At 43.8% G+C, this 27,663-nt stretch overlaps 1 protein-coding gene across 1 annotated transcript in view; it reads right to left on the reverse strand.

Annotated features, from left to right (window-relative positions):
* Hip1 (Huntingtin interacting protein 1) overlaps window positions 1-27,663 on the reverse strand; it is a 122,205-nt gene that overhangs the window by 30,856 nt on the left and 63,686 nt on the right. The window contains exons 18-24 of the mRNA XM_075686550.1: window positions 25,874-26,024; window positions 24,722-24,811; window positions 17,496-17,582; window positions 15,682-15,792; window positions 10,971-11,039; window positions 7,257-7,453; window positions 1,887-1,976 (exon numbers count right to left, since the gene is read on the reverse strand). Of these exons, the coding sequence (XP_075542665.1) occupies window positions 1,887-1,976; window positions 7,257-7,453; window positions 10,971-11,039; window positions 15,682-15,792; window positions 17,496-17,582; window positions 24,722-24,811; window positions 25,874-26,024 (795 nt within the window). The remainder of the gene's footprint in view (window positions 1-1,886; window positions 1,977-7,256; window positions 7,454-10,970; window positions 11,040-15,681; window positions 15,793-17,495; window positions 17,583-24,721; window positions 24,812-25,873; window positions 26,025-27,663) is intronic.

The raw sequence follows: 27,663 nt of genomic DNA on the forward strand, positions 1-27,663 counted from the left end.
TGGTTCATCCAAGTCACACAAGTTGCAGACTGGCAATCGCATGTACATTGCGCATCCTACCAAGCAATGAGGATATCCGATCTGAGCACCCCTAACCTGATATGCTAAACAAGAGAGAGAACTAGATTTATCTAAGCAACACAACATGCAGGTTTACATTCACACGGTTGAGGAAACCTTCTTTATAATGAAGTCATCGACACAGGAAATTTGTCATATGACGCACAGTCCACACCCGTTACAATGAATACGCATACAACATAATTTTGGATATAACAGACTATTCTTCTCCCTTGGTTTGGTCTGCCTATACAGTAAAACCTCGTTAAACTGTACCCACTTAAACAGTAGTGTCGTTTTAAGAGTAGTAAAGTCAAATCCCCGACTTAGCGGCCATCGAACACAATGTGTTTTGTATCCGCGTAAACCGTGCCAACTTATTGCGAACGTATCGGTTAACAGGTAGTGTTTGCACTTTTCGTAGCGCAATCACAGCGGTAGGTCGGCCAGGCAGAAGAACAAGCCTCAGAGATCAGAACGGCCTCCAAGCTTAGCTGCAAAGCTGCAGCATATGTCACTTTGAAAACAACAACCGCAAAATGCATCATTTTAATAATGCCTTAATTAATAACTATTCAGAAAAAAACGGCAACAGGCTGCTATTTTCGACGTCCAGAGAGCGAAAGGTGCGGTGTGATCGAGCCGTCCCGCATGCACTACAGCGGCGGACAGACGTGGGCTCGAAGTTGAACTTGCCTCGTACCGCAGCTCTAGTTTGCGTTACAGGTTTGAGAGTGGCCGTCACTTGTCACGAAAGATTAAATTACGAGCTTATTTGACCGACCACTGTTTTGTATGAAAAACAATAGTCGACGTTTGTATCGCCAGCGGCGGCGATGTGCTCGAGCTGGGCGTCAGGGTGCTGGCCGGCCAGCTCCCCATGGCTGTGCTGGCAGTTAATCTTGCTGATCAGCAGTTGCATATATGCCCTTGTCCAAAAAAAAAAAAAATAATAATAATATTGCCACTTATAGGCGACCACAGCATCCAGAAAACTGCGGACAGCAATGTGCTGTGCCACACATTTGTACAATTGCTGCACAGACCTGTTTATCACCAATTAATTAATTAATTAATTAACTTTAATTTCAATGCTTTCATTGTTTTGCAATCACCTTCGGGTTAGACAGTGGTGTATGTGAAGCTTTGCAATTTCACAACACATTGCTGCCCGAATTTTGGAGAAAACAGACTTTGGATATCGCGGACCTTTCTCGCTGGATTATTATAGTCCGTTGTTACGAGCATCAACGAAATGAAGAGGTCCTAAAACAGCCACAGTATTGCAGAAAGTGCATTTCAACAGCATGGGAGCTTACGAAATGCATGTTAAAGAACAGAGTGACACTCGACACTGTCGACATGACAGCGGCAAAATTCTTTTCACGCTCGTGAGCAGCTGTAGCCATCTTTAAATGATCACTGCATGACAATAAGTGCTCAGGGGCTGCTGCTACATGGGCAGAGTGGCTTTCTTGGTGCACTTTGCCGCTCCATGCCGATACAGAGAACAGCAGGGATCGCTGCCTTTACTCCACTGAGGAGCCCACCAAATGGAGTCCCGGGCCACTCCAATTCAAATAATCCGGCCCAAGATTCATGCACCGTAGCAAGAACCACATAAAATTTAAAATAAAGCAATTTCTTAATAACAAAAGCTTGCTCTAATTTTCTTATTTATTAAAGTTGTGCTTTGGTAAAAGTGATGTTTTAAACATCTCCGACCAGTACTCTACTATAACAGCTCGACCTAATGTTCGCCTTTGGCGTTCCTTTGACAGTGCAAGATAAAAGCGAAGCATGCAACGCTGAAGTCGTCTTTGCACCTGCATGAGTCCTGTGCAAGCGTCCAGGATCTTGCTGTTCACCTCCAGCTTGATGCCAGAGTCACCCTCCCGTGACTTGTTCAGCATGTCCTGCACAGAGAACACAAAAGTCGCGCGGTTTCTTGCAGTGCAGTTTCTGCAAAGGAATGTGCACAAGTAGCAGAAGAAAAAGATGCACTAGAACAGTGGAATTTACTTTAGCCTCGATTTAACACTGCTGAACGAACAACAGTAAAAATAGCTGCATGCCAGATTCAGCAAACTGTAAGAAAAAAAAAAGAAAAAAAAAGAGATGGAAAAAAAATGGGGAAAACACGTGCATCGTGGGAATGGATGTTATGTAAAGCACTTTGCAGGTAGCTGGCTATCTGGCATCATTTGAGGTTCCACAGTGTTACCAGACGGTGCAACGTGACCACGTGAGGTGGGCAATTGTGTGTGCAATGCAAGCAAGTGCTACAACAGTAGTATGATGGCGCTGGAAATATCATGGCAGGTAATTTATTATACTTAATTGATGTAAAGTTAAAAAACTGTTCAGTTAAAACATGCACCAATCCTGCAGGTACTGACTACACTGAATAAACTGAATCGACCTCGAAGGTGATACAACGTCACATGGCAGATAACTGCCACAAGGAAAGAACTCTTATGAGCTACGTGTCATGCATGTCAACTGTCTCAAAGTGCTATTTCAGATGTGGGAAGGAGACTGGCAAGGTTATTAGTAACATGTGCCATATATGCATCTGTGGGTTAACGCATGCCTTCCAACCGGTGAACTCTACAATTTGTAAAAAACCCGTAGACACAACACAGGAAGAAGAAAGGGGTAAAAACGCGAATTCCTTTTAAGTTTGCCTTGAGGACACATTTTTTTTTTGTGGGATACACACACACTTCATTAGTGACAATTTACCTCTAGATGCAGTGCACAAGCAGCAGCAAAGCCAGAAGAGCTCAAGCTGACAAGCGAATGCTGGTTTTAGATCAGAGTGACTTTCTTTCATTTCACCTGTTTCAGGGGATTGTCAGAATACACTTGCTCTATGCAGGTAGTACTCCTTTGGTGTCCTTTAACAATCAGGCAACTTGCAACGCAATGTTAAGAGACCGATGAGCGGAAGTTTATCAGAAACAGAATTTGTTTTTTGCAGAACTTCACAAAACATTTCGTCAAGTGACAAAACGAGCCTGACAGGAGTGCTAACGAGTAGAGAATCAGGCTGCTCAGGGAATCTCTGCTTTGAAACACACCACAGAACATGGAATCTCTTTATTGATGAGGCCCCAAACGAGGCCCTAATGAGGCAGGACGGGAACCTACTTACTGTTAAGTGCCTGGTAAGAGGGAAAACATGTTGTGCTATAAATAAAAGTAGGTAGCTTATACGTCAAAAACATGGTACCTCTTCCAGTAGGACACACATGGCAGGGACACAGTGCAATCAACAGTGTGGTGCCTGTAGGATTGACTAAACACACAGAACTCGCCATGGTTGCTTAGTGGCTAGGTTGTTAGGCTGCTAAGCACAAGGTCACGGGATCGAATCCCGGCCACGGCGGCCACATCTTGACGGGGCCAAAATGTCAAAACACCTGTGCACTTAGATTTAGGTGCATGTTAAATAACCCCCTGGTGGTCCAAATTATTCCGGCATCCCCCACTACGGCGTGCCTCATAATCAAATTGTGGTTCTGGCATATAAAACCCCATAATTAACTAAATGCATAGTTCATCGGTGATAGCCGAAATCTCAGTTGAGACACTGAGAAGAAAAATGCAAGTTCAAGGGTGAACACTAGTTCAAGATGGCTTAGTTATCAGGTACACCTATGATAGGCTGGTACCACAACGCTACAAATATTTTCTTGCTGCACTGTGAAGATTGCCACAGCTCTCGGTAACATGGTGTGCTTGGTGGTGAAGTATGCACAATGCATTTACAGCAGACTTCCTTTAATTCAATTCCGGTTAATTCGATTCCGACCAAAGGTACTGGCCAGCGCTCATACATTTATATGGGCCCAAACTTCCATTATTTCAATCTTAAAAATTGACCTTGACCGAATAATCAGAATTTGACTGGTCAGCTTCGCCGCAATACGGCCGCGTTAGGCAATGAAGCATACTAAGAATGGAAAGGGGCCACTGTTATGGGACATATTACATATTTCTTAATCATCCCTTTGCAGGACAATGGGATATACACGTCCCACTTTATTTTGTGTGCAAGAATGCTACTCACTAACAAAGAGGCACATTTACCTTATTTGTATGGTGCTGCCTTCTAGCTAAAGGTTTCAACACTGCATGCGAGGGTATCTTTGGGAATGCGTACTAATTGGCAACTAGCATGCAAAATCTAGAAAAATTTTTTTCATTGATGGAACGCTTCCTAAATGTGGCCCACAATTGCTTGTGAAAAAAACATTCTCGAGATGCCCAATAGGCAATTCCTCTTTCCTGTATTTTGACTTACATCTTTCGCTCACAATAAGCACCCATTTTTGTATCGTGAAGTGATAGGTTGTCTGCAAAACTCGCCCTTGTGAATGCACATGAAAAAGCGTGCATGCGCAAAAAGGCGCTAATGCTGTCAGTGATCGATACTCTGGCAAAAAAAGTGCACAAACATTTTGTTTATGGCCTCCACTGTGCCACTTTGTCTGTCGTGCCTTGGTCTGTTTTATGAGAGAAGTGGTTACATATAATTGAGACCCTCCAAAGTCAGTGGGACAGGCAAGTTCCACTTTTTGGAAGAAGCCACACAGGGGGACAAACAATTCCTGCTTTTTAGAACTATAGGGCTTGTTGCACAGAAGTGTAATTAGTTGTTAGCTACTTCTAAGCACCTCATTTACTTATATGCCACGAAAGATATTAAGAGTTTTGTTTCACGGAGAAGTGGTCAGAAACCATTTTTGCTTTGAGATCCTAGAGGTTCAATGGGGCATGTGCGTTCCACATTTTAAATATGAACGGCTTGGTGTAGAGAGGTAAAATTTGCTGTAAACTACTTAAAAGCACCTAATTTATTCGTACCATACAAGAAACTTCAGGCACTTTGTAAAAAATACATGCTGTCCTACAAAATTCTATACAGGTGTGCACGCACCGTCGTCAGTCACAGTGTGAGCACCTAGACAACTAATAAACATGCTGGCAGCCATTCAGACTCGTTTCTGATGTTGCTGTGGCAGTTTGCGCCCTCGTTTCACCCGCCATACGTGCCTTTTATACGAGACAGTTGACAAGGCCTAGTGCGCGTTCCTCAAGTATATGCATGCGCACCCATCATGCACCAAGAAGCAGAAAAAACACATCTGTGTTTCGGTAAACGCAAGGCGGTAAGATGAAAAAAACTCAGAAAGTCAAGAGGACGTTCAATGCCAACAAAACAGCAAGAGTCTACCTAAAACTCTGAAGGCCTGCCAGTAATCTCACTATGCATCTCGGTGCTCGTACTGTGACCAGAGATGGTGCATGTACACATGCAAATTAAGGAACACGAGCTATGTCCCGTAACAGTGGCACCTTCCTCAGCTCTGTATAGTTCACCGCATAACATGGCTATATTGCGACAAAGCTAAAGTTAAAGGCAGATACTGCCAAGTGAGTTAACAGTGTGTTTCGGCAGTTTTCTTTTTTTTCTGCCTTCAGTTTAATTTGAACCGAAGTGAAATGTGCAGCCCACATCAACAGAACCAGTGCAGACTACACGAACATGCATTGGTTATAGTGGAGAATATAGACGTAATAAGCTCGGATGTAGTGAGAGAGAGAGAGAGAAAATTATTTACAGAAAGGCAGAGAGGTCGGTTTGAGCTATAACTTGCTCTGGCCTGCTACTCTACACTGGGGAAAAGGGACGGGGAGGGAAAGGGCTGATGAATGATGATGATGGCATAAGGAAGAGATGCGTATATAGAAATTCACAGAGTTGTGGCATCTCTAAAGCCGTGCGTCCAGCCCAGTGGCTTGGAGAAAAGCTATAGCGGCACTTGTTGCCAGGGCAGCGCTGTTTGCATTAGGCCAAGGACCTAAAAGAAACTCGTCTGGTAGCGGTCTCTTATGGATCGTTGCAATGGAAGAGACAAGCTACTGTCGTTCTTGCGTGTACGCGGGACACAAGCAAAATATATGTTCAAGTGTTTCTGGCACCTATCATATGTCTATAACGGTTGGTGAATGCGACACCAAGGCGAATCCGGTGTACCATGCTCGTGTGGCTTTTTCTGAACTTGTGAGGCATACGAAATTTCATTTCTTGGTCCCATTTGTGTAATTGCTTGTGTCGTCGGATGTAGTGTTTGAAAAGGGATAGTAAAATAGTTGCATTGGATACAGCGACAAGCTTGCAATGCCTTCAGCAGATTTCTAGTAGTGGCAAAGCTGATCTCTAGGCCTTTTGAAGGGTGTGAGAACTGCTTTATACAGCTTCACTCTCTGATGTTTTTCTGTGGAAACTTGCACCCTCTGAGAACAATCAGCCGCAAAAGTCATGAATGACATTGTCAGCCACAAGCACGCACATGCTTTTTGTCAAATGTTCCCAGGGTCGATCTTTTTTTATCGTAGATTTAAAATCATCGCAGTGACCTATTTCAAAAAAAATTTACTGAAATTTTTTTAGGATGTCTATGAACTGACAAAAAAATCAACCAGCACCCACATCCATGACGTAATCAAACGGCGTATGTGAGCATACACAAGAATACTCTATGGTTGTGTGCCCGTCAGAAAAACCAAACGAGTGAGAAATTTGCAGTAATCTTGCGGCCCGTCGCCCAAGAGGCACAATCAGTTTTTGTGAGTCTCAAGAAAGAAAATAGGCATGCATAACGTAGCACTGTTTGTACAGGGTGGTATCATTTGTATAAATGATGTAATCGCACCACTGTGAGCAATATATGAGCAAGCATCAGCAGTGACCATTTGAGGGATTAGAAGATAGGTAGACATTAGTTTTTGCCAGCACAACAAACGGAAGCAGACCGCGATATGAAAGCAAAATTAGCCTCCGAACACCCACACATGCACAGCAGTTGACGATGCACCTGCGTAAGCAAGCCATGGAATGAAAACCAAAAGACTATGGCACAAGGAAAAAAATAAATAAAATTCCTTGTATCTATACGGGGCAGCAGCACTTGCTGGGCCACACAGAGCTGAAAAATTCACACATTTTTCAAACATACAGATGGCATAGCAAATATATGGTGTCAACCGTATATTGTTCTTGATACACGCCGCCATATATTTACGTCTTTGACCGTCCAAGGGTTAAACAGATACGCGTTCTGAGTTGCGCTCTCCGACATCACTGCTCGTAACTCCAGGCTGCCATGAGCCAACAAAGCGCTCACCTGGATGCGCTCGGCGGCCTCGTCGATGGCACGGTCCATCTGTGCCAGCTCATCTTCCAGAAGGTCTCCCAGCTTCTGGGTGTCCGCCTCGCCCAGGGAAGTGGACAGGGCGCCACTTGCTCGAGCCACCGCCTCGAGAGACGCATGCACGGCGTCCGTCCGTGCACGCACCTCCTCGCCACGAGCTCCATCGCTGCCTGCGAGGAGGACAAAAGGGAAAGGGCAGAGGTTGAAGCCAATTCGCTTTTCAATCAAAGGAAACATGATGAAATTAATGAAATTAAATTATTAGGTTCGTGCAAATGTTTGATATTTATATTTGACTTAATATTATGCTATTCAAAATGACCTTCAGCTCAAATTTCAGTATCTGAAATTTTCACTGTGTTCGAAACGAATGAATATAAACTTAAATACATGGATAATCGAGAGTCTCCAATTTCGGTGAGCAAGTCGCAGAGTCATAAAATGGCTCATAGCCAAGAGAAGCCAAAATGAAGAACTTGTTTACAGTCGCTGACCGATTCCTGCAGCTGCTCAATTATTCGAATGTCCCTCTCGCAGTGCCGTATAACCAATGCATAACGGCGACCAGAGGTTCTGGCACCATGAAGTGCCTCGCTCAATTTCTCGGACATAGGTAATCCTTTGTGCACCATGTAATTAAAAGTGGCGGCCATGAAGAAAGCCAGTTTAGGTTGTCCCCCATACCCTTGCTTTCGCTGGTGAAATGGTTTCTTGGCCTCCTGAAAGCCGTGCGGGTTCAGTGAATAAATTTGTGTTGGCTCGGCACTAAACTGACCTTTGGTCACAGAAGCCCAGCAAATCAGTACTGGTTAGGCCTAACATAGCCAAGGCAAGAGTGATGATAGACGGCAAACAATCATGGGACATGCACAAGCTAGACTGAGGGCTGCAGAAGTGACAAGTGTGCCCACCGTGCTCATCTCGGCTGTTAGAGGAAAGACTGGGTTCAAGCGGTCGTGCAGACAGAAAGCACCAAACTGAATTTGCGAAACGCAGCCTTACCTGCAGCTGTCTTAATGATGCGCAACGAGTGAGTGCAGGACGTTTCCATTGCCTTAAATGGCCAAAACTTTTAAGTAGACTCGCAGACCTGAGTGAAAGTGTGTAAATGAATCTTTTGTGCTGCTCGCATTGTAAAAAAATTTTCCACTTGCATTTGTGCCTAGATATTTTCAAAGAATAGCACTGTGAAAATAAACTGATTCCAGAGATGAAACTGTTTAGTTCCTGGTGAATAAGAAACATTTCTTTGATATCTGTCAACCCCTGGAACTTGTGTCAAGGTTTCATGCAAATCCCGCAACTATTCGAACTGTTCGCTTTGAAATTATTTGACAATAATTACCATTTATTTGCTCTGACTTCGCTTTGAACCAAAAAAGATATATTTGTACAAGCCTAAAAATTATGCAATGCAAAACTTTGAATAAAGTGATATATTAAATAAAGAAATTTTATTACCGTATTTACTCGTATAATGATCGCACTCACGTAGTGATCACACCCCTGAATTTTGTCGTCAAAATTCAATCTTTTTCTTTCCCGTGTAATGACCACACCCCGAACTTGTCGCAGCGATATGTCGTGTGCCAAGTCTAGCTAATGAGGATCGCATTTACCATCAGTCGAATGCTGTCCAATGCTACGCAAACGACTCTTGAAGATATACCAAGCAGTCTCCAAGCACCAAACATTCTTAAGCAGATGCTCTATTTCATTCCTTTCATCACTTTCCGCAAGTCCATGAAAAAAAAGAAAGCTACAACGAAACTTACCTTGTCTTTATTATTTGTAGGCTTCATAATGGTTTTGGTCAACAACAACAACAACAAAAAAGGCGCCTTTCGATTTTTCTCACCTGCACTCGCGGGCAAGCAACAAATTACGAGCGGCAACGATAATGCCCCCGTTTACACTCATAAATTAGCAGTGTACCCTATTCATATGCCGACACTTGTAACACAGCTAAGATATTCACCCACCCTTAGCAGAAACGTGCCGTATTAGGATAGTAGTGAAAACAAATGCCGCAGTTTCCGCAGCATGCCCGCCATGTGTTTCTATATCACTGGCAGCTAAGCGTGCTCTGTTTCTAATAATAATAATATTTGGGGTTTTACGTGCCAAAACCACTTTCTGATTATGAGGCACGCCGTAGCGGAGGACTCCGGAAATTTTGACCACCTGGGGTTCTTTAACGTGCACCTAAATCTAAGCACACGGGTGTTTTCGCATTTCGCCCCCATCGAAACGCGGCCGCTGTGGCCGGGATTCGATCCCGCGACCTCGTGCTCAGCAGCCCAACACCATAGCCACTGAGCAACTACGGCGGGTGTGCTCTGTTTCTGTCCCCTCAAAGTGGACATGGCTACGTTAATGTCACAAGCTTGCTAATATTTACGATATTATTCATCATTGATACAGAAGAAAGTGTTTCAATGCACGTAATGTACTAAGTAATGAGAAGAAAAAAGAAACGCATTCAGCGCGTTCGGCTTGCTCCATTGGCCGCCATTTTTGTTTTGGCGTCCCACACTGTTACAGCGGCAGCCGCCTGCTTGTTGCCCTGTTGTCGTCCCGTAGCAAACGCGGTATGAAAATTTTTTTTTCTTTTCGCTAGAAATTTAACCCGCGCAATGATCGCACCCCTGAGTTTGCATCAATGTTTTTGACAAGAAAGTGCGCCTTTATGCAAGTAAATACGGTATAACAGGGGTTCACTGTTTCAATGCAAAAACAAAGTTATAACAATACGGTGGCAAAGCATACCAAACCATTTTTTTGTGTATAAAGCTCCATTTTTTTATGTACACATCCTAGTGCTGCCAAATCATCATGACACAAAGTGGAAACCTCTGTTTTTGTGGTGACACCTTGGAAGTCCATGTTCAACCAGAACTTGTGGGTTAATCACCCCAAAGTATGAGTGAAAGTTGTTCCTGCTGTGTGGAGACAAATCGGTTCATGCTCCACTGTTTGTGTCACTGTTTATCGCTACACAGATAGATTTTCTTAGGCATGAACCAAACACTCTGAAAGAAGGGACAAAAATAAAGGTTCTCGTGCAGATAAGTGTCACAGGTTACGACCATACGTTTCTTCAACAGTGTTTTGCCATGCCTGCCAAACGCCATCTGCCACATGGTTTCCGCACTAACAGATCATGCAATCAACATCTGTGTCCAACATATGACATGAGCATGACACGTTGCATTAGATCAGGCTTTAAGCGTCAGGTACTGGTATAAGTGCAAGCAAGTACACAATGTCCTCATGATGCAATTGGCTGAGAGCACTCCGTGCCCACTTAACATTACATGTTTATTTGCTGATTACGTATTGATTTTAACAATGCCTGTCATCGTAGTAACATTAACACTTACATGTGCATGTGTGTGCACGCACGCACTACCATTAGTACCATTAAAGTGGGATACCATTTCCCTGCCTGTAAAGTAAAGAGAATTAGAAAAATGGGCTTAGACTGAAAGCAGCTTTGCCAGAAGCAGCTAATGACGATTAAGTTCTCCACTTTAGAACTTTTTGGCATGACAGGAACATATGAACAGTAGAATGTACATTTAAGTCAAAGCTCTCAAAAAACAAGAAAATTATGCACATAACTTCATTAACACGTACGAGGTATCCCATCACATCTACTGGGACGATGAAAGAAGGGGCACGCACCTTCAGTCCTTAGAGACTTGAGAAGTGCCAGGGACTCCGTTCCCAGGAGACGACAAGCTGAGGCGAGCTCTGAAAGATGCCACAATTGCAAGACATGACAGCCTTAATTGAAATGCTGCAAGTGAACATGCGACCTTACATAGACGCAAGTCCGGCAGACTACTTTTCCAAAGCTCCTCCAGAGTTTCGTTGGTAGCAAACAATTCCTTGCTGGAGAGAAATTTTAATTTTATACACTAGCTGCAGTGCTCTTGTTGTCATGAGAACGTGCATTTAAAACAGTGCAGTCAAGTCTCATTATAATGAAGCTGCAACTGACACGACAATACTTTTGTTATAAGTGTATTTTTTCCACATTAATATAATCAAGAAAACCTTTTGATTTACTTTGTTACATCCTACAATTTGATGTATCCTTTAAACACAGTCGAACATCATTATGACAAAGTCACATAAGGCACAAAAAAAAAACAAAAAAAAACTTTGCAATCTTCTAGATTTGTTAGAAGCATTCCAAATGACACCAGCAAAAACAAAACCCCAACCAGGACTACGTGAAACAAGCTCAAGTGAGATGCCTTTGACGAGCCAGGAAAAGGTATTCCATTAATTTTGATCGCCTGTTGGCAGCCTACCATGCCTTTACATGGTATCTAAACAATGCTTTGTTACAAACGTGTTTTTGACTGCCACTACAGTCTGCAACTTTGAAATAGGCATGGTCATAAGCATGTAGGCTTGCCAACTGTGGGTCAGCCAAGCCAAGCTGGTAAGCCAAAATGCGCATGTTTGTCCAGAATGTGATGTTTTAAGTCGCTCTTGTCGAGTACAGCAGAACCTTGTTGATAAGATCCTGTTTCACACGACTTTCCAGCACCAATGTTCGGAATCAAAAACACACAAAAAATGACCCAATGCAGTTGTACATCTTTTTTACTGGTTATTACGTTCCCGGAAAACATGATCGTTCAGCACTAACTTTCAGTATGTGGCCAGACTGAATCATATCATATGTCTTCCAGCCAACAGATGCCCTGTGAAAAATAAACGGGGCGAGGCACGCGAGACTGAGAGCAGTACATGCCCACAACGGCAGCTTCCCAGCAGTACTTGCCTGCCAATGTCACAGGAAAATTCAGCCACTAACTCGGTTTACCTTTCCGGTATCAATAAATCCCTTCATAGGTCACCGCACGTTGCCATCTACAGCTACTAGACTCGTGCGTGACCAATGACGGTGCTGCGAACGGCGCTTCGGTGAAGTCGGACGGAGGACTCACTTTTGTCGTCTGCTACGTTCTGGCTAGAATGACTTCCGTTTTCATGCATTTGTGCATGCTCTGACTGCAAGCTCGCATAGCATGGTGCTCTCCAATTACTATGTGCATTTTTTCCTAGTGTTAGTTTTACAATTGCCAGCATCAGGAGGACAACAAACATCATACATTTAAAGTATCTTCTGTGTAACCACCTGATGTACTAGCCCAGCGGTTATGGCGCTGCACTGCTAAGCTCGACGTCGCTGATATGACCCCTTGATTCGACATTGTTGATTTGACTCAACATCGCAGCTGGAACAATTAAGATGGGAATGAATTGCAAGAACACTCTTGTATGCTTATATTTAGGTGCAAGGTAAGGTGGTCAAAATTAATCCGTAGTCCTCCAATACGGTGTGCCTAATAATCATATGGTGATCGTGGGCAGGGACACAAGCTCATGACTCAGTCATAAAACATCGCACCGAAGAAGTAAATGAGAGTCTACGTTTTGTAAATTAAGCCCAATCACAGGGCTCAAGCGTGCATCTGAGGCAGTTGGGGGCCCACTATTCTGATGTGCATTGGCGTCGCGTGCTGCAATGATTCTCGCTAAGTGGGCATGTCAAAACTTCCTGCGAAAATACTAAGCCTGAAGAAGCTGCTGACCCAGGCCAAATTGGGGAAGTGCGACAGTAAGCTTGCCAAAGAAGCAAAAACGAAAGTGCACCTCTTGGGCTGCTTGGGCGCCATTATATTAAAATCTTGTAGAAACACACATCGTTACATTGCAGTCATAAATACATAGTGTTCTTTGGACAAGAAGTTATGAAAGTAAAATACTTTGTTATATTCAGAGTTTTCTTATGGTGAACTTTGCTAGTCAAACCCCACTAAGTTGAACCCGTTTACATAGAATAATCCTGTATATTGGACAATTTCTGAACACATTATAGCTACAATGAGTATATATAGCAAAAATTGTACTTACATTGAACAAAAATAGCAGCAACTCCCGATATATTGAATGTCAAGCGGTGCAAAAGTGCCCCAAGAAGTTGGCTTTCCCTTGCAGCAGCGGGGAAAGCCGGTGGAGCAGCTACATCCATCCGTTCTCCCTACCACGACCGTGCCACATCGGGCGAGCCATTGACACCCCCCTGCAATAAGTGCCACGTCGGGCGAGCCATCGACACCCCCCTGCAATAAATTATCCTGGCCCGCCCGCAGCCCTTGCTCAGACAGCCATTCAGAGGCTCTTGTGCCCTCGTCATGCAGGCATGTGCAAGTGTGAGCAGTCTTGCAGCATTTCTCGTTCATTGTGTTTGCGTCTTGTGGGCCTTCTCCCGCAGTGTTGCTGTGATGGCTAGTGCGAAGCGGCAGAATTTGCCTTTTGCCTTGAAGCTCGAAATGATAAAACAGAGTCGAACATAGTGAGAACTCGAATGTTGCCGCAGCATACAAGATTCCGAGGAGCACTCTCAGCATGATCTTGAAGAACAAGAGGGAGATTAGGGCTAAAGCGGACAAACAGCCCGGTGCTCGTGGTGCCTGACACGTACACATGGCGCCACGAGCACTATGCGTACGCGAGGCTCGTGGTGCCATAAGACGTCGAGACGGCCATGTACAAATGGTTCATCTGAAACTGCTTCAGATGTGCCGGCTTCTGTGTGCCCAGTGATGACTGAAAATTCTGATAAGTGCAATGAAGCCATTGCCAGTGTTGCCGAAGTTTGGAGCGAGTTGTCAGAATTTCTGGAAGCAGTTGATGGATTAACGGTCGCCGAGTTTGTGAGTGCAGATGATGGTGTTGCAACCACAGGAGAGCCCAAAAAGCAGACTACATTGCCGACATTGTACCGAGCACAAGTGAAAGTGGGCACAATGAGGAAAGCAACGATGATCTTTCACCCATATCCTCCGAGGCAATTGGTGCACTCGCACTAGTCTGGAGCTTCTGCATGAATCTGGAAGATTGCGGACTCAGCTGCTCAGACTCTTTTAAACAATGTGGAGAAGTACATGCTGTCGTAGGCAGCAAAGTTGCCCAAGCAGAAGATACAGGACTATTTCATGCGAAACTAAGCTAGTTTCATTTATGAAATGCTTTTATAAATGGTATGTGCTTTTATGATGTCCAATTCTTTAGCAGGCTTATACGAATTGTGCCCTACATCGAACTGATGGGCGTTTTTTTGTGTGAGTTTGATATAACCGGGTTCGACTGTATCAAGGTCTAACTGTATTTGTTTTTTGAAATTTAACTAAGTAATTTCGTGACACGGTTTCAATTTAACAAAGTTTTCAGTCATTTCAAGCATGTACTTGAAGCCTGTATAGTTGGTAAATGTGCTGAGTCGAATTCACTGGAGTGGAATTAACAGAAGTCTACTGTATATTAAAGTAATAGCATCCCAGTCTCAAAAACACCTGCGCGACGAGCACGGCCGCTTGATGGACAGTTGCTGCAATGAAGTTGCAGCAAGGACACTCAGGATAGTAGGGTAGCTATGAAGTTTCCACTGGGGTGCAATGATTATACACTATCGAACGATTATGAACAAGACATACTGTGCCATACTGAACTGTGACATACTGTGACATACTGAACCACAACATACAGCATTGTGGGTTGGCAGTGAGGTGGCTACTTCAGGTGTCTGCTGATGTGCCCACAAGGTTTCATGATTTCATATGATTTCATGATTCATAAGGTTTCATGATGGCATGGAGATGTAGCAACAGTTTCCACAAGAAAGTTTTCACTAACTTAGGCAGTCACCTCTGATGGTTTCTTTTACAATTTTTCTGTACTGTTAGAATGGCACCAATGTTGCCCAAGGTAACCACGGAGCTTGTGTAAAGTTGTTTGTTTTGTGGCTTGGCCCATGGATGGGCATGTGGAGATGTCAAGAGCTGCAAGGACTGGAAACAGCTGTTGCTATTATAGCGAAAAAAATTGTGGCGTAAACCACCAAAGATGATAGTCAAAGTCAGCGATTGATTTCCAGCTTCCTGTTGCACTTCTCATGTCACTCTTTTTGACAGCACGATGAAGGTGTGGCGCTTCATTGCGATGCTGTTTTCTCTATCCTACCTCCTCGATTATGATAATGTGATAATGCACTTGTGTGGCATTCCCACTGCGTTTTAAAAATGTGAATTTGAGGCAGGTATGCGCAAGCCTTTTTCGTGTCTGGTGAGTGCAGCTGGCTTGATCTTCAATGAACGCTGGTTGGGTGATGCCGGTGATGTCACGCACACTAATGCGCTGCGGATGCGGCAGTCACCACCTGGTGTGCTCTCTCGTCACCTCACTTGTTCCCTCCCTACTATTTGCTCTCCTTCTTTTCATGTGTGTTACTCTTTCCAGTTCTACCTTGTTAGATCCTCCATCTAAAGTGGGTGAGGTAGCTAAGGAAAGACTTGAAAGAGTCTAGGCTTCTCACCATCTCCGAGCTCGATGTTGGGCGACACTTGCGACACGCCCTTGCCGGCTGCCATCAGCTGTGACACCACGTGGGCCAGAGGACACACCGAGCAGATCAGCTCGTCTGCGTCTGCAATGGGTGAGAACAGGGCCAGGTCGGAAACACTTCCAGCAGATGTTGCGAGCAATGCCACGGATTAGCAAGCGATGACTCATGCCCAGATCTTGGAAACGAGAACATTCTAGCAAGGTATTTCACACACCCTTCAGTAGACACACCATATGCAAGTATGAAAAAGAGCAGCTCAAGTGTTGGTTCTCGACTGGCATTGTAGTCGGTGTACAAAATGTGGGTTCTCTTAAAAGAAGCTGTAACACCTATTTAAATATGCATGAAATACATAAACACACTCATTACAGAAGTGCTGAGCCGATTTGAATGAAATTTGTTGCCTTTGAGAGAGTCAAGCACTACCAACTAAGGAAAGCAAAACTTCCATTTGAAGTGTCCAATTTTTTAACAAAGACATCCGAAAACCGATAGATTAAAGAAAAAAAATCTGAAGCACAAAGTCTACAAATTCTTTACTCTTCACCAAAAATTGATATGACAGTTCTGTAAACCGCATCAGTTAGAGAATCTAAAATGTACAAATTTGATATGAGATTCAACAGCTTACATAAAATTGTTACAATGATTACAAGGGTTCTGTGAGATTCCTGTTTTCAAATTAGTGGTACAATTTAGATCAGTGTACAATACATAAATTTTGTAGACTTCAGTGTCTCAATAGACTTTGATGACTATAATAAAAGTATCACTTTTTATTGCCGAGTTACAGAGTTGTAAACTTGACTTTTTTAGTTTTACTTTCGTAATTTCTAAGAATATCTGTCAAAAGAATTGATGGCATAAACAAAAAATAGACTCCCTACAGTAGGTTTTAACTTTTGCTTTTATATGCAACAAACTTCATTAATACTGGCACAGTGAATGCCGAGAAAAAAATGATTTATTCCTCCCATGTATTCAGATAGAAGCTCCCGAGGTAAAGCTTTCTCCAAGATATGCTCACAAATGTAATTTGGGGATGTGTTTATCTCATCAGGAAGCCAGCTTAACACAAATGCACTGAATCTATGGGAACTAAATAAATGTCTCCAAACTTTTCAACTCGTATGAGAATTCAGTTCTGATTGATTACTGATAGCAGATGTTCAACACCCGAGAGCAAAATGAGGGCTGTGAGGGATGCCGTAGCGGGAGGCACTCCGAATTAATTTGGACTGCCTGGGGTTCTTCAATGTACATCCAAAGCTCAGTAAATGAGCATTTTCGAATTTCACCCCTAGGGAATGTGGCAAAAAAATTAAGCCTGTGACCTTGTTCAGAAGCAGAACCCAACAACGACTGAGTCACTGCTGCAGTAGAATTCAGTTTAACCGTGTCTTTCTTGAAGGAGTCTAGTATTATTCTACGGAAAGCTGATTAAGTTGGCAAAAAAACTACTGTAGGCACTGGTGGTTGAATGGTTGAATTACGTATGGTTATTTACGAATTTCTCCAAACGTTTCTCTTCCAAACTGTTAGGCCCAAATTAGGGTATTCAATGTAATGAAAGTTTTACATAACGAAGAGTGCTAACTTTCACGACATTGTTACACTGTCGTTTAACTTTTGAACTTGCCTGAACAATTGCTTTCGGCTTCCACAAATAGTCTGTTGTTGTATTTATAACCTGGTTTTACTGCCAGCCAGATCCCACACTGACAGAACGACATGCAATTAGTCTGAGCTACAGTCATCCATTCAAAAGTGGAGCAATCACAAACCTTCCTTGTTTCCTTCAAACTTCCCAAAGCCAGCTTTGAGCTTGTCCAAGCTCTGCGACACCACGAGCGTCTGCTGCAGCAGGGTCTCTGAAAAAGCACCAAAAGGGAGCTCACGAACACAGCAACAAAGCCTTTCAGCAATGGCTTCAAAAGCTGCAAGAAAAACAATAAATTTGTCCGAAAGTTGCCTTATCTCGACGACCTTCACTGAAGTGTCCTAAACTACAATTTCTTTTTTCCTGACCCGTATTGCACTTACCTTTCCACTTATTTCAGATAAGCAGCTAAAGGAGTTTTCATGATACACAATATAACAATAATATGTATGTACCATGCACATGCACAGCTGCCAAATGGTCAAATATACACTACCAGCTTATTTAAACACCTAAGTGCATACTGGGGGAGCTTGTTGTTGGGCTAGCTAGTACATGGTACAGTAGAACTCCGATTGTACAACTTTCTCAGGACCCCATAAGAATGCATAATCCAGGAGTTGTATAATCCGACCAACAATAATTATGTCTAATATTCCCATTCACACAAAACAGCTGCGAGGAGCTTGGATTGGAGAGATGTAGCACACCGTACAACACGATCCATGCCCGCCAGGGTGCTGAAATGTTATTTTGTCATTTACGTAATTTACAGAAAATCCGTCAATTTCCTATCTTTCTTTCAGCTGTGCAGAAAGAGCTGTCTTTCAAGCGCAGCGACGTCTGCAGGGAGGTCTCCCATGGAAGTGTCACCTGTACAGACGAGTTTCACAATATTTTTGGTGCTACGCAGCACATCTGCGGACTTAGGCACAAGCATGGCAGCATCTGTAGAGTCGTCCTCGTACGAGGTGGCAGCCAGCAGTGAAGGCACAATACGACAAAACCAGAAACCCAATGGCATAAGATGATAAGTCTTATGTGCTCCCGCTTAAACAAAGCTCCGAATTAAGTGCACGAAGACTCGCATCCGATACGATCTGTGTGCTTTTCAGTGGCTAATCAGTTCAATCTTCACACATGCTTTCATGCCTTCCATATGTGCTAGGGCAGTATTCCCGGGTGATCCCTTTCGGAGATACAGTTAACAACCAATAATTCAAATGGCATGTAGCCCATAAAGCCAATCTATAAGGATGTATGAAATTTTGGACACTGAAAACCTTCACCGTTAGATTTTTAGGACTTTTTGCCATAACCGCAGGCCCAAAGCGGTATTAATCGAAGCCACCACCCGCGCCATTTTGATTACTTTGCAGCCTTGAACCAGTGCTCTCGCATGCAGATCTGCCAGCAGCCATAGCCGCAGCAGTTCTCTGATCCTCTCCATCTGAGAAAGAAAGTAAGACCATGAATTTGACCCTCGTCAATTCAGAAAATCTGATAATTCGGTCACGTCCTCCCTCTCGTATGCATTATTTAGTGGCATTGAGCCCTCATTAATTCACATGTATTTCGTCACACACCGCTTAATTTGAACAATCCCAGGAGTGCAGCGAGCATGATGTGCGATGCAAAAGAGCGACAGCAGCACTAGTGTCCAACCAAAACGAAGCAGCAATGTCTGCATTATCATAATCATACAGGAACCGTACAAGAATGTCAGGACGCTTCGTCCCTGTTTGTGCCTTTAGAGCCTTTATTCTTGCATCTACTGCCGAACATGATACGCGTTGGCTGCGTGCCTTTAGAACTGCATAGTCACCAACCGTGATCGCATTGACAGCAACCACGGTTTCTGACAACATCTGCGGACACAAATGTTTTGACTCGGAGCACGATCGCTGCATGTGAATTCAGAACTGCTTCGTTGAAATTCACGGTTGCACTGATAACGACCACGGTTTTGTCCGCAGCAGTTGTGGAGAGCAGCAGTTTCGCTTTGACACAGTGCAATGTGTGCCCAGTGTCACACTCCCAGCGGAAGCTGTCGTGGATGCAGAGCAATTCTACCGCGGCCTGCACGTTGGTATGAAACCCGCCGGCTACATTGCAATCAATGGATGATCTGCTACCGACCAGCTCACTGGTGAAAAAAAAAAAAGAGAGAGATCTGTGCACGGTAGTGAAAAGCATGTCTAAGATGAAGATGTCAGTCTTGCGTTGCAGCTGCACTGTGAAGGAAGTTGTGATGCCTTTACTGCTGCAAGTGCTAATCAATCATAAAATGATAAGAACTGCAACTTCCACATTGCTTTTGTGTAAAATAGAAACAACATTTGCTGATTTATTCAATACCTAAAAGCATGTTCACACAGTAAGTAAATGTTTATTTTTCTCTGGACAACCTCGTTAATTCGACAATCAGTTCATTTGTAGATTTGTTCAGGTCATGTGAAATCTGAATTAATGAGGCTTTATTGCCCTATAAAACGGTGCATTTTCTGCATGGATTAATTTTTTTGAACTGCCCAACTGTTTGGACGTCCTTAAGGACGTCCCGAAAATCTGATGTTGACTGTAGTTTCAATTTTGCGAGACTCGGCAACGAATGCATTAAAGTATGCGGCTGACAGCACTCTTGACATTGTGTGAAGATAGCGAGGTTGGCAAAGTGCCAAAAATTGGCAGTGGCTTAGCTCGGCTATGCCAGGATATAAATAGCGAAAGCTAAGGCATATCATGCTTAGCCTTGGTTAATCTTGATTGCAAGTCCAGGTTAGTCTGGTTGTCTAGCTATGTTGCGGTGTTTAGCCAGTCGTTTGGCGCGCTGTTTGTCTGTTTCCTGGGCGATTCGTTTCCTCTTCATCTCGTTCCGATGACGATTCCAGGCCTCCTCCTGCTTATCAGAATTTCTGCCATCCATACTGCTGCCTCAACTATGGTTGTGGCGCACGCGAGCTCTCCTTTTCAATCCTCCGACATGTTATCAGGCATTATATGCAGCTGGCGAATCGAGCGGAGGCGAGCACAATGACGAGGAACGCGGTGTGACATCATACCAAACGGCGGCGGCGGCGGAAAGGCGCTGCGCGGCGCAGCGGCGGAACACCTGTGGCTCAGTGCTACTAGTGGCGCATGCGTAGTAGTGACTAGGGAGCGAGAGAGAGAATGTCCACGGCGAGGCGCGCATTGTGACGTCATGTGCCTCCTCAGAGCACCGCCACAGCGAAATCGCAAGTTCGCGGCCAGTAAAGCTTTTACTTTAAAAATGCTGTTGGCCATATACACGAACCTGTCCAGTGATGGGAGCAGTCACTGCTGAGAAAAAAATGCCAAATTCGAAGGTGCTTTGAGACGGCAACAAATGGACGAAAATGGGATGCGGTTGAGCGATGTGAAGAGGGGTAAGGGAAACGAGCGACAAGAGGACAGTGAACATAAGCGCAGGAAAAAGAAGGCAAAGTGGAAGCCCAGAAACCAGACGGAGCTTCTTTGCATGCGAAGGGGTGCTGTCCCTTTCCTAATGGAAGAGACGACACTGTGAGGGAGCTGCCGGAAGCTGGCCGCACTTCCACCATTGGGTTTGCAGTTTTGTGCATTTAGGCGTATGCAAGACATGCGTAATCTCAAACCATAAAATCGAAGCTTCTAATGCATTGTCTCAATTGGGAGTTCGACTGGATTGCACTAATCCGTCATAAAACCCGGGAAGTCACAACATCACGAGAGATATAACCGGGATTCCACTGTATATAGAATGAAAACAGCATAGAGAATGGTAAAAGGAAGAGCATTATGCATTGTTTCCATTCTCAAAAAAAGAGCATATTAGCATTGTCCTTAAGCAAAGCTGTTTAATCATCCTTTTGGTATGGAAGCCAAAAAATTTTTCTTTGATGTGAAGAACTTCCCAAGCTAAAAGGCATTGCAGGATTATCCCCAAGTGCTACAGTTGTTTTGTTTTTTTCTTTTTTATCGAATTCTGCTTCAAATTGTACTTTATGCAGCCATTCCACAGAGGCTGTTTGTTTACTATGTGGAAGTGTGACGCGTCATTTTTTTTGCACTGGAATCTATTAATAAAGAGAAAATGAAACTGGAATCTATGTTGCAAAAAAAGAAAAAAATGTGCAGAGTTGGGCACACAGTCTACAGACTATGGCAAGCCCTCATGGTTTGAAAAATCTTTCATGGCTTCTTTTTGAAGAAGCCACAGGCTGAACTAGAGGCTGAATCGCTTTTCAACTACTTTTGTCTGTGTCCCAGCATATTTTATATGTTTTCTGAGATAAACTTGATTTGATTGTCTTGTGCTTTCCCTGGATTCAGTAACAGCTGAGCCCTTACAATGTGACCAAGTTCCATAACAGCTGTATCTCAAAGGTAAAAAACGAGAAGAGATTGGTATAATTTACCCATGGATAAACAGCACCCTCACTGTTACTAGATCAAATCATTTTTCAGCAAAACAGGCAACAAACGCAGCTGAGGCACATTAAACCATATTCACAGAACTATGCTGGTGCCTTTCATATTTGCTGCAGTAGTCATTTAAACTTTTTTGATGCCTATGTAATAAATGGAGCTAAATTATCCCTTTCATCTGGCACATGTGGGTTATTTAGTTCTGACAAACACAAATGTGTTTTCTCTTTGAGGAAATCTTCCATAAAAAACAACAAAAAATCTCTTCACCTACAACATAGCCACACAACAGTTTGAGCAAGACCTCTGGAAAATAGATGGCACATGATCATAGAAGCCCCTAGACTGTTTTATCCAGTGCCCCGCTACTGTATATTGTGTGTGCAATGGCGCCATGTATGAGCAGGCTGGCTTTGCTGTCACGCTGGCTTGGACGAATGGATTGTGTTGTACGCCAGGTGTGCGCTCGGCGGCAGTTGGTGGTGGTTGTTTTTGAGCTGGCGCGATCTACTTAGCCAGTCTTTTAAACTGGAAAAAATTCTACGAGACATACCGAAGTGATTTTACTCAACATGACCGAAATTTCTGCTGCCGTTGAGGCAGATGGAGCACCTGGTGTAACATGTTCCTGCATGTTTTAACTTACTATCAGACTCGAAGAGCAGATGTCTATTTATAAACGTTCGTTTCATGATTGTGCCCTTATTAAGACATTTGCCTTGTAGGCTGTGGTTTACCCAGTGCAGATAAAGAACATAAGAGATGATCATAACAGCGTGGCTATTATTTATAGATACATTTCGCGACTATTATGATAGGCAGAAATTATTTCTGCACTCGAATAAAATAGTTTTCATTTGTAGTAAAAGTGTGAAGCCCCACTGAATAGTGAGGCTTCACGGGCCAACTGTGCTGTTGACTGTTTCTTGGCTCGCCCATCTCTCTGCATTCCTTTTCATAGTGAGGTAGACATTGCAGTTCTTGTGCCAGAGAAACACAAACATCAGTGATGGCATAACCAGCAAAGAAACCTTTCAAGGCATGACTAAAAGTGAACACGGTGATCCTTCTGCTTGAAAGCAGGTGCAGTTGTCATATGACATCCCCCCCTGAATATATAACACAATGAGTGGAGAGGCAAATGCCAAGGAAGACCTGCGCAGAAGACACGTCCTCAACCGCACTTACACAGCAGGCAGTTATGCAAAATGTCCTTTCCTTGATATGCATTACACCCGCACTGACCCCTCGGCACGCAGTGTCAACCGTGGCTCCCTCTCCCAGGTGCCAACTGCTTGGAAAGAATTTCCGTTACTTGCAGGCATGCGCTCCAAAAGGAGGTGGCAGGGAGGCGGGCCGAGAAAAGAGTGCTACAAGCCCTCGATGAGCAATGTGAACCGGAGGCGGCCCGGTGTCAGAGATGAGTTTGAGACCACTGCCTCACAAGCTGCAAGGCAATATAAACAAATTTTTTGCTTGGCCTATTCTCCTAGATGCACTTCACCCTGTTTGCAGTAATTGTGCTATTAGAAAGAGCTTTCGCATTCTTTTTATGAAGTGCCCATTGGGTATCACTGCTTTACAGGGCACAGAGCCAAAGCTGAAGCACAAAGCTTTCCTATCGTTTTGGTCTGCCAACCGCAGTGAAGCCCAATGTATTTCACCATAGATGTCAAATGCGTGAGAACAATAATGGTGGCTGGTAAAAGTACTATGCTCAAGGTTCGCACTTAGAATGCTTTGCGTTTGCACTGAGTTGGCTATACATGAGCACAGTTATTTCAGTTCCTATTCCAAGTAATCAGATGATGAGCAGCTTTTCCTATTCACACAAATAGTATAGAACACATAAATCCATTGACGCCGCTGCTCTTTGTCAAGTGGAAACTGATGCGGTTGGAATAGCTCGTAACCACACACACAGACACCGTAGCTGGTGATGCACCCCGTACGTTTGTACAGCCAAGAGTTTCCACTTTCTGTAGTTACTGTTGCAGCCGAACACTTCACCACGGTTCCCTTGTGACCTTATATCAGCTGACATTGTTTGAACTAACTAAAGTTTTTGTACGAATCATGTGAATTTGAAATGCATGGGGCACTCTATACTTATCAGGCCAATCAAAACATTTAAGATTCGTTTGAATGAGTTGGAATTGTGGATTATCAGAGATTTAATAACCATTGGTAAATTGTGCATATTTCTATTCCGCCAATGGCTTCATTTTTGACAGTACATGGCACTTGCATGACTTATGATGCTGGAGCTAAAATTGATAAGAAGTATGCCTGACTTGACTTCCATTATCATGATATTGCAGAGCCCAAGTGACAGTACAGACACATCGTTGAGACCTGACATCACACATACTATTCAGTACTTAATTTGACACTGGCTAACTAAACCCGACTTCTAATTCGACTGCTTTTCAAAAACTCCCCTCAGGCCAAGAAATTCCTTTAATCCAAACATTGGCTAATTTGAAATAATTTTGCATGTCCTGTGAGTGGTCAAATTTACGGAAGTCAACTGCACCCACGTGTTATCGGCACAAAAAATATTCAGTTATACCCAGCTATTGCATAAACAAATGCTCAGTCATAGTTATAAAAATAAAGCAATCTCACAAGCAATCTGGTAAAGCACAGCTAAACTGCCTTTGACTGGAAAACAAACAATTAATGCACAGCCCTGTACATCAATCAAGGCAGAGTAACTGTCTAGCAGACAGAGAATTAAAATTTTAGCAATTGAGTGCCAGAGTTTGTCTTTGCTATGTCATGCTCGGCATTGTGCTAGCAATGGGCTCTTTTCTTGGTGCAAGATTAACTATGCTCACTAGTCAAGTTGCACAGCAAATGCATTATTACAGCACCATCCCAAAGTGAATGAAGTCAACAAGAAAGAGAGCCAGCACTCACCGGGTGTGCCCATGTAGCCCTGACGGCCGGGCCGGTCCATGTCCTCAAGCGAGGCACCCACGATAGCCTCCCCTTCCTGTACGACTCCCGCTGACCACAAAAACACAACAAACAAATTTAAGACTTCTAAAGGGCTGGTAGCATGTCTGATATTGAAAATAAAGAATATGCAACATAAAGAGCTTGCAATCACAACTCAAACGAAACTTGCTGTTGGGCGAGGTGGCGCTTGCATGCCATGGTATAGTCGGCATGAAGAAAACCGGCGCTAACAAAAACACACATGAACAACTGCCACGGTGGTTTTCCTGTGTCTGTATTCGTTGTGCCAGCTATACTATGCATGACTTGTACAATCTGCTGGGAACTATTCACAAGGCACCTTGGGCCTGCACACAAATATAGGCAAAGCAATTTTATTTTTGAACCTTTTTAGCACTTCTGAGACTGCGCTGGCAGGTGAAGAAGTTGCTATCGAGAAACATAATGCTGCCAAGCCACCTTTTAAGCTTGCAGTGTGTCTACAAACAAGACATGAACTAAACAAGTCAATTAGCACAATAAAAGACAAAGACACAAGAAAGGTAGGCAAAGACAAGCGCTTGTCTGCAAAATCAACTAGCCCAACAAATCATTCTTCTAGAAGACACGAACTAGCTCGTGTGAAATGACAAAATAGCGCCGGGAAAAAGGAGATGTGAAAGGTAAACCGCTATTTTTCGTATGCTTCCCTTCGTACAATTTTACTGGATTAAGGCCGTCTGTTAAGTGCAGGTGTATGCCTTAGACCTCAACCCTTAGCTTTCTTTTCTAAAGGAAGCTGCAAAGTGAATAAACTATCATCATTTTCTGTTTATTGTTCTGTCACCACGATCAATTGCATCGTGATGAGAAAACAACACGTCCTGTGCAGCTGTAACTTGTACTCAACATATCTTTTTTTCTTCTTCTTCTTGCTCATCCCTTTGGTTACTTCAGCTGCCATGTATAATCCTTCCAGGGCCTTCTGGCATGGCTCAGCGATTTCACGGCTACTTCTGCCTGCCAGAAGGCACAGGTGATCATGGGACCTGCAACTTTTTGTTTAACTGTTCTCCCCAAATGCTTTATCATTCTGAGGGAAGTCGAGATGCAGAGGGCTACCTAGCTTACCAAGCATGCGCAGTAGGGCCGCAAGAGCCTGCTGCTGCAGCCTCTGCTGCGCCTGGACGTGGCTCTCTCCGAGCGCCGCCATGGCCGTCTCCTGCTCCTGCCGGTCACGCGCCATCTCCGCCTGAAGCTCTTTCACCCGCTCTTCCAGGCTCTGGTGTTTCATACACGCACACAAGTGACAAACATAAGGCAAGTGAACACCGCTGCTTCTGGTCAAACTGAGCAGTAATTCCAAATGTGAATGGGAAGTGAGAACACGGGGAAAAACTCACAACAGGGTATTTTTAGCAGATGGGGACAATGTTACCATCATGAAAAGGAAAGCGCACCCATTCAGACTGTAGTGTGACACGACATAGAAAACCCAAATAGGTCTTGAAAAGAAAGGCTTGAAGGCAAATGAACATATAGCCTGTGTACGAGGCTCTCTACCAGTGTTCTCCCCATCACTCCAGTTTACTGCCGACCATTCCGGTTGACTGTTGAAAATTTCTGGCTTTCTGATTTCTTTTTTCATGATCCACGGGTGTTCTTATCTAGTTGGAAATTATTAGAAAGAAAGAAATTAGTTGAGAAAATCCCACTTTTCTAGTGCACTGTTGACAAAAATCGGCTAGAATATTAGCTGTTGAGAGATGCCATCACAGTACAGAGCGTGCAAGCAGCACAACTTTCCTTTGACGCAATGCCGCCATTACTGAACCATATTAAAAAGGAGAGGTGTGAACTTCCCATAGCCACAGCATCATACTTCGCTGTGCAGAAGTAAAAGCAAAAAAAGCACATGAAAAATAGAAAACGTAGCGTAACGACTCATCAGTGCTGCCACGTGGACACAGATCTGAATTGCTGGTGCATGTTTCGCACAAATTATGACAGCAGCAAGCTATGCATTTCTTTGTCCCAGTGAAGTTTTGCAATCGCAGTAGGATGCTACGTCGTTAGCTCATGTTTCATTAATGCACCCAAAATAAAAAATTAATCAATTTATAATTCAAAATTATGGAATGGCCATAGAGAGAGGAGAGAGAGAGAAGAGGGGGGCGTATTTGTGTGTGTAACACCCCTCTGGCCACAATATGTCAACCTCTCAAACAGGAACTCATATGGGCCTCTCTTGTGGCTTCATGCAACAGTATGGCGGAAGCCAATGTTCTCAATTTGTTCGTTGTTACAGGAGCCCATGGTTAAAATACTCGGTTTACAAAGAAGGGACGAAGAAGAAGACAGATGCAGCACTGCCTGTCTGTCTTCTACATTGTCTCATCCTATGCACTGCTTGTTTTATAAGAGTAGTCACATGACAACTACCTCCAGGGCTAGTTCGCCATGCGGCTGATTAGGCGCTCCCCGCAAAGACACCAACTACAGCTGCACGTAATCATGGTTTCACCGGTAGGTAGTCACATGACATTGTCAACTTTTCTTGTGTGTTAAATAAAGGACACGATCGTGGAAAACCCCTGTAAAATGTACTGGCAAGCGTCGGAATGCACTGAGCAATTTGCTGTAATAGCTATACACGAACCAGTTTCGGTTTCGTTTGAGATGTATGTGTATAAGTTGTGATGTCGTGACACAGAAGGCGGCTATGTGGGAGCAGGGAATCGCACTCACTTAAGCATTTGTTCCAGTTCGCTCGGTCGTCTGCTGTGCTGCTACTCACTGCATGCACCAATGTAGCATTACAACAGACAGCTGAGCAAGCCAGCGCGAGTGCCAAAATGTCACGGGGTTCTACGCCCAAGTGACCACCTTTTGCGCCACACACAACATCACGGCACACACAC

This window comes from Dermacentor variabilis, chromosome 3, assembly GCF_050947875.1.
Source record: "Dermacentor variabilis isolate Ectoservices chromosome 3, ASM5094787v1, whole genome shotgun sequence".
In the NCBI taxonomy this organism is placed as follows: Eukaryota; Metazoa; Arthropoda; class Arachnida; order Ixodida; family Ixodidae; genus Dermacentor; species Dermacentor variabilis.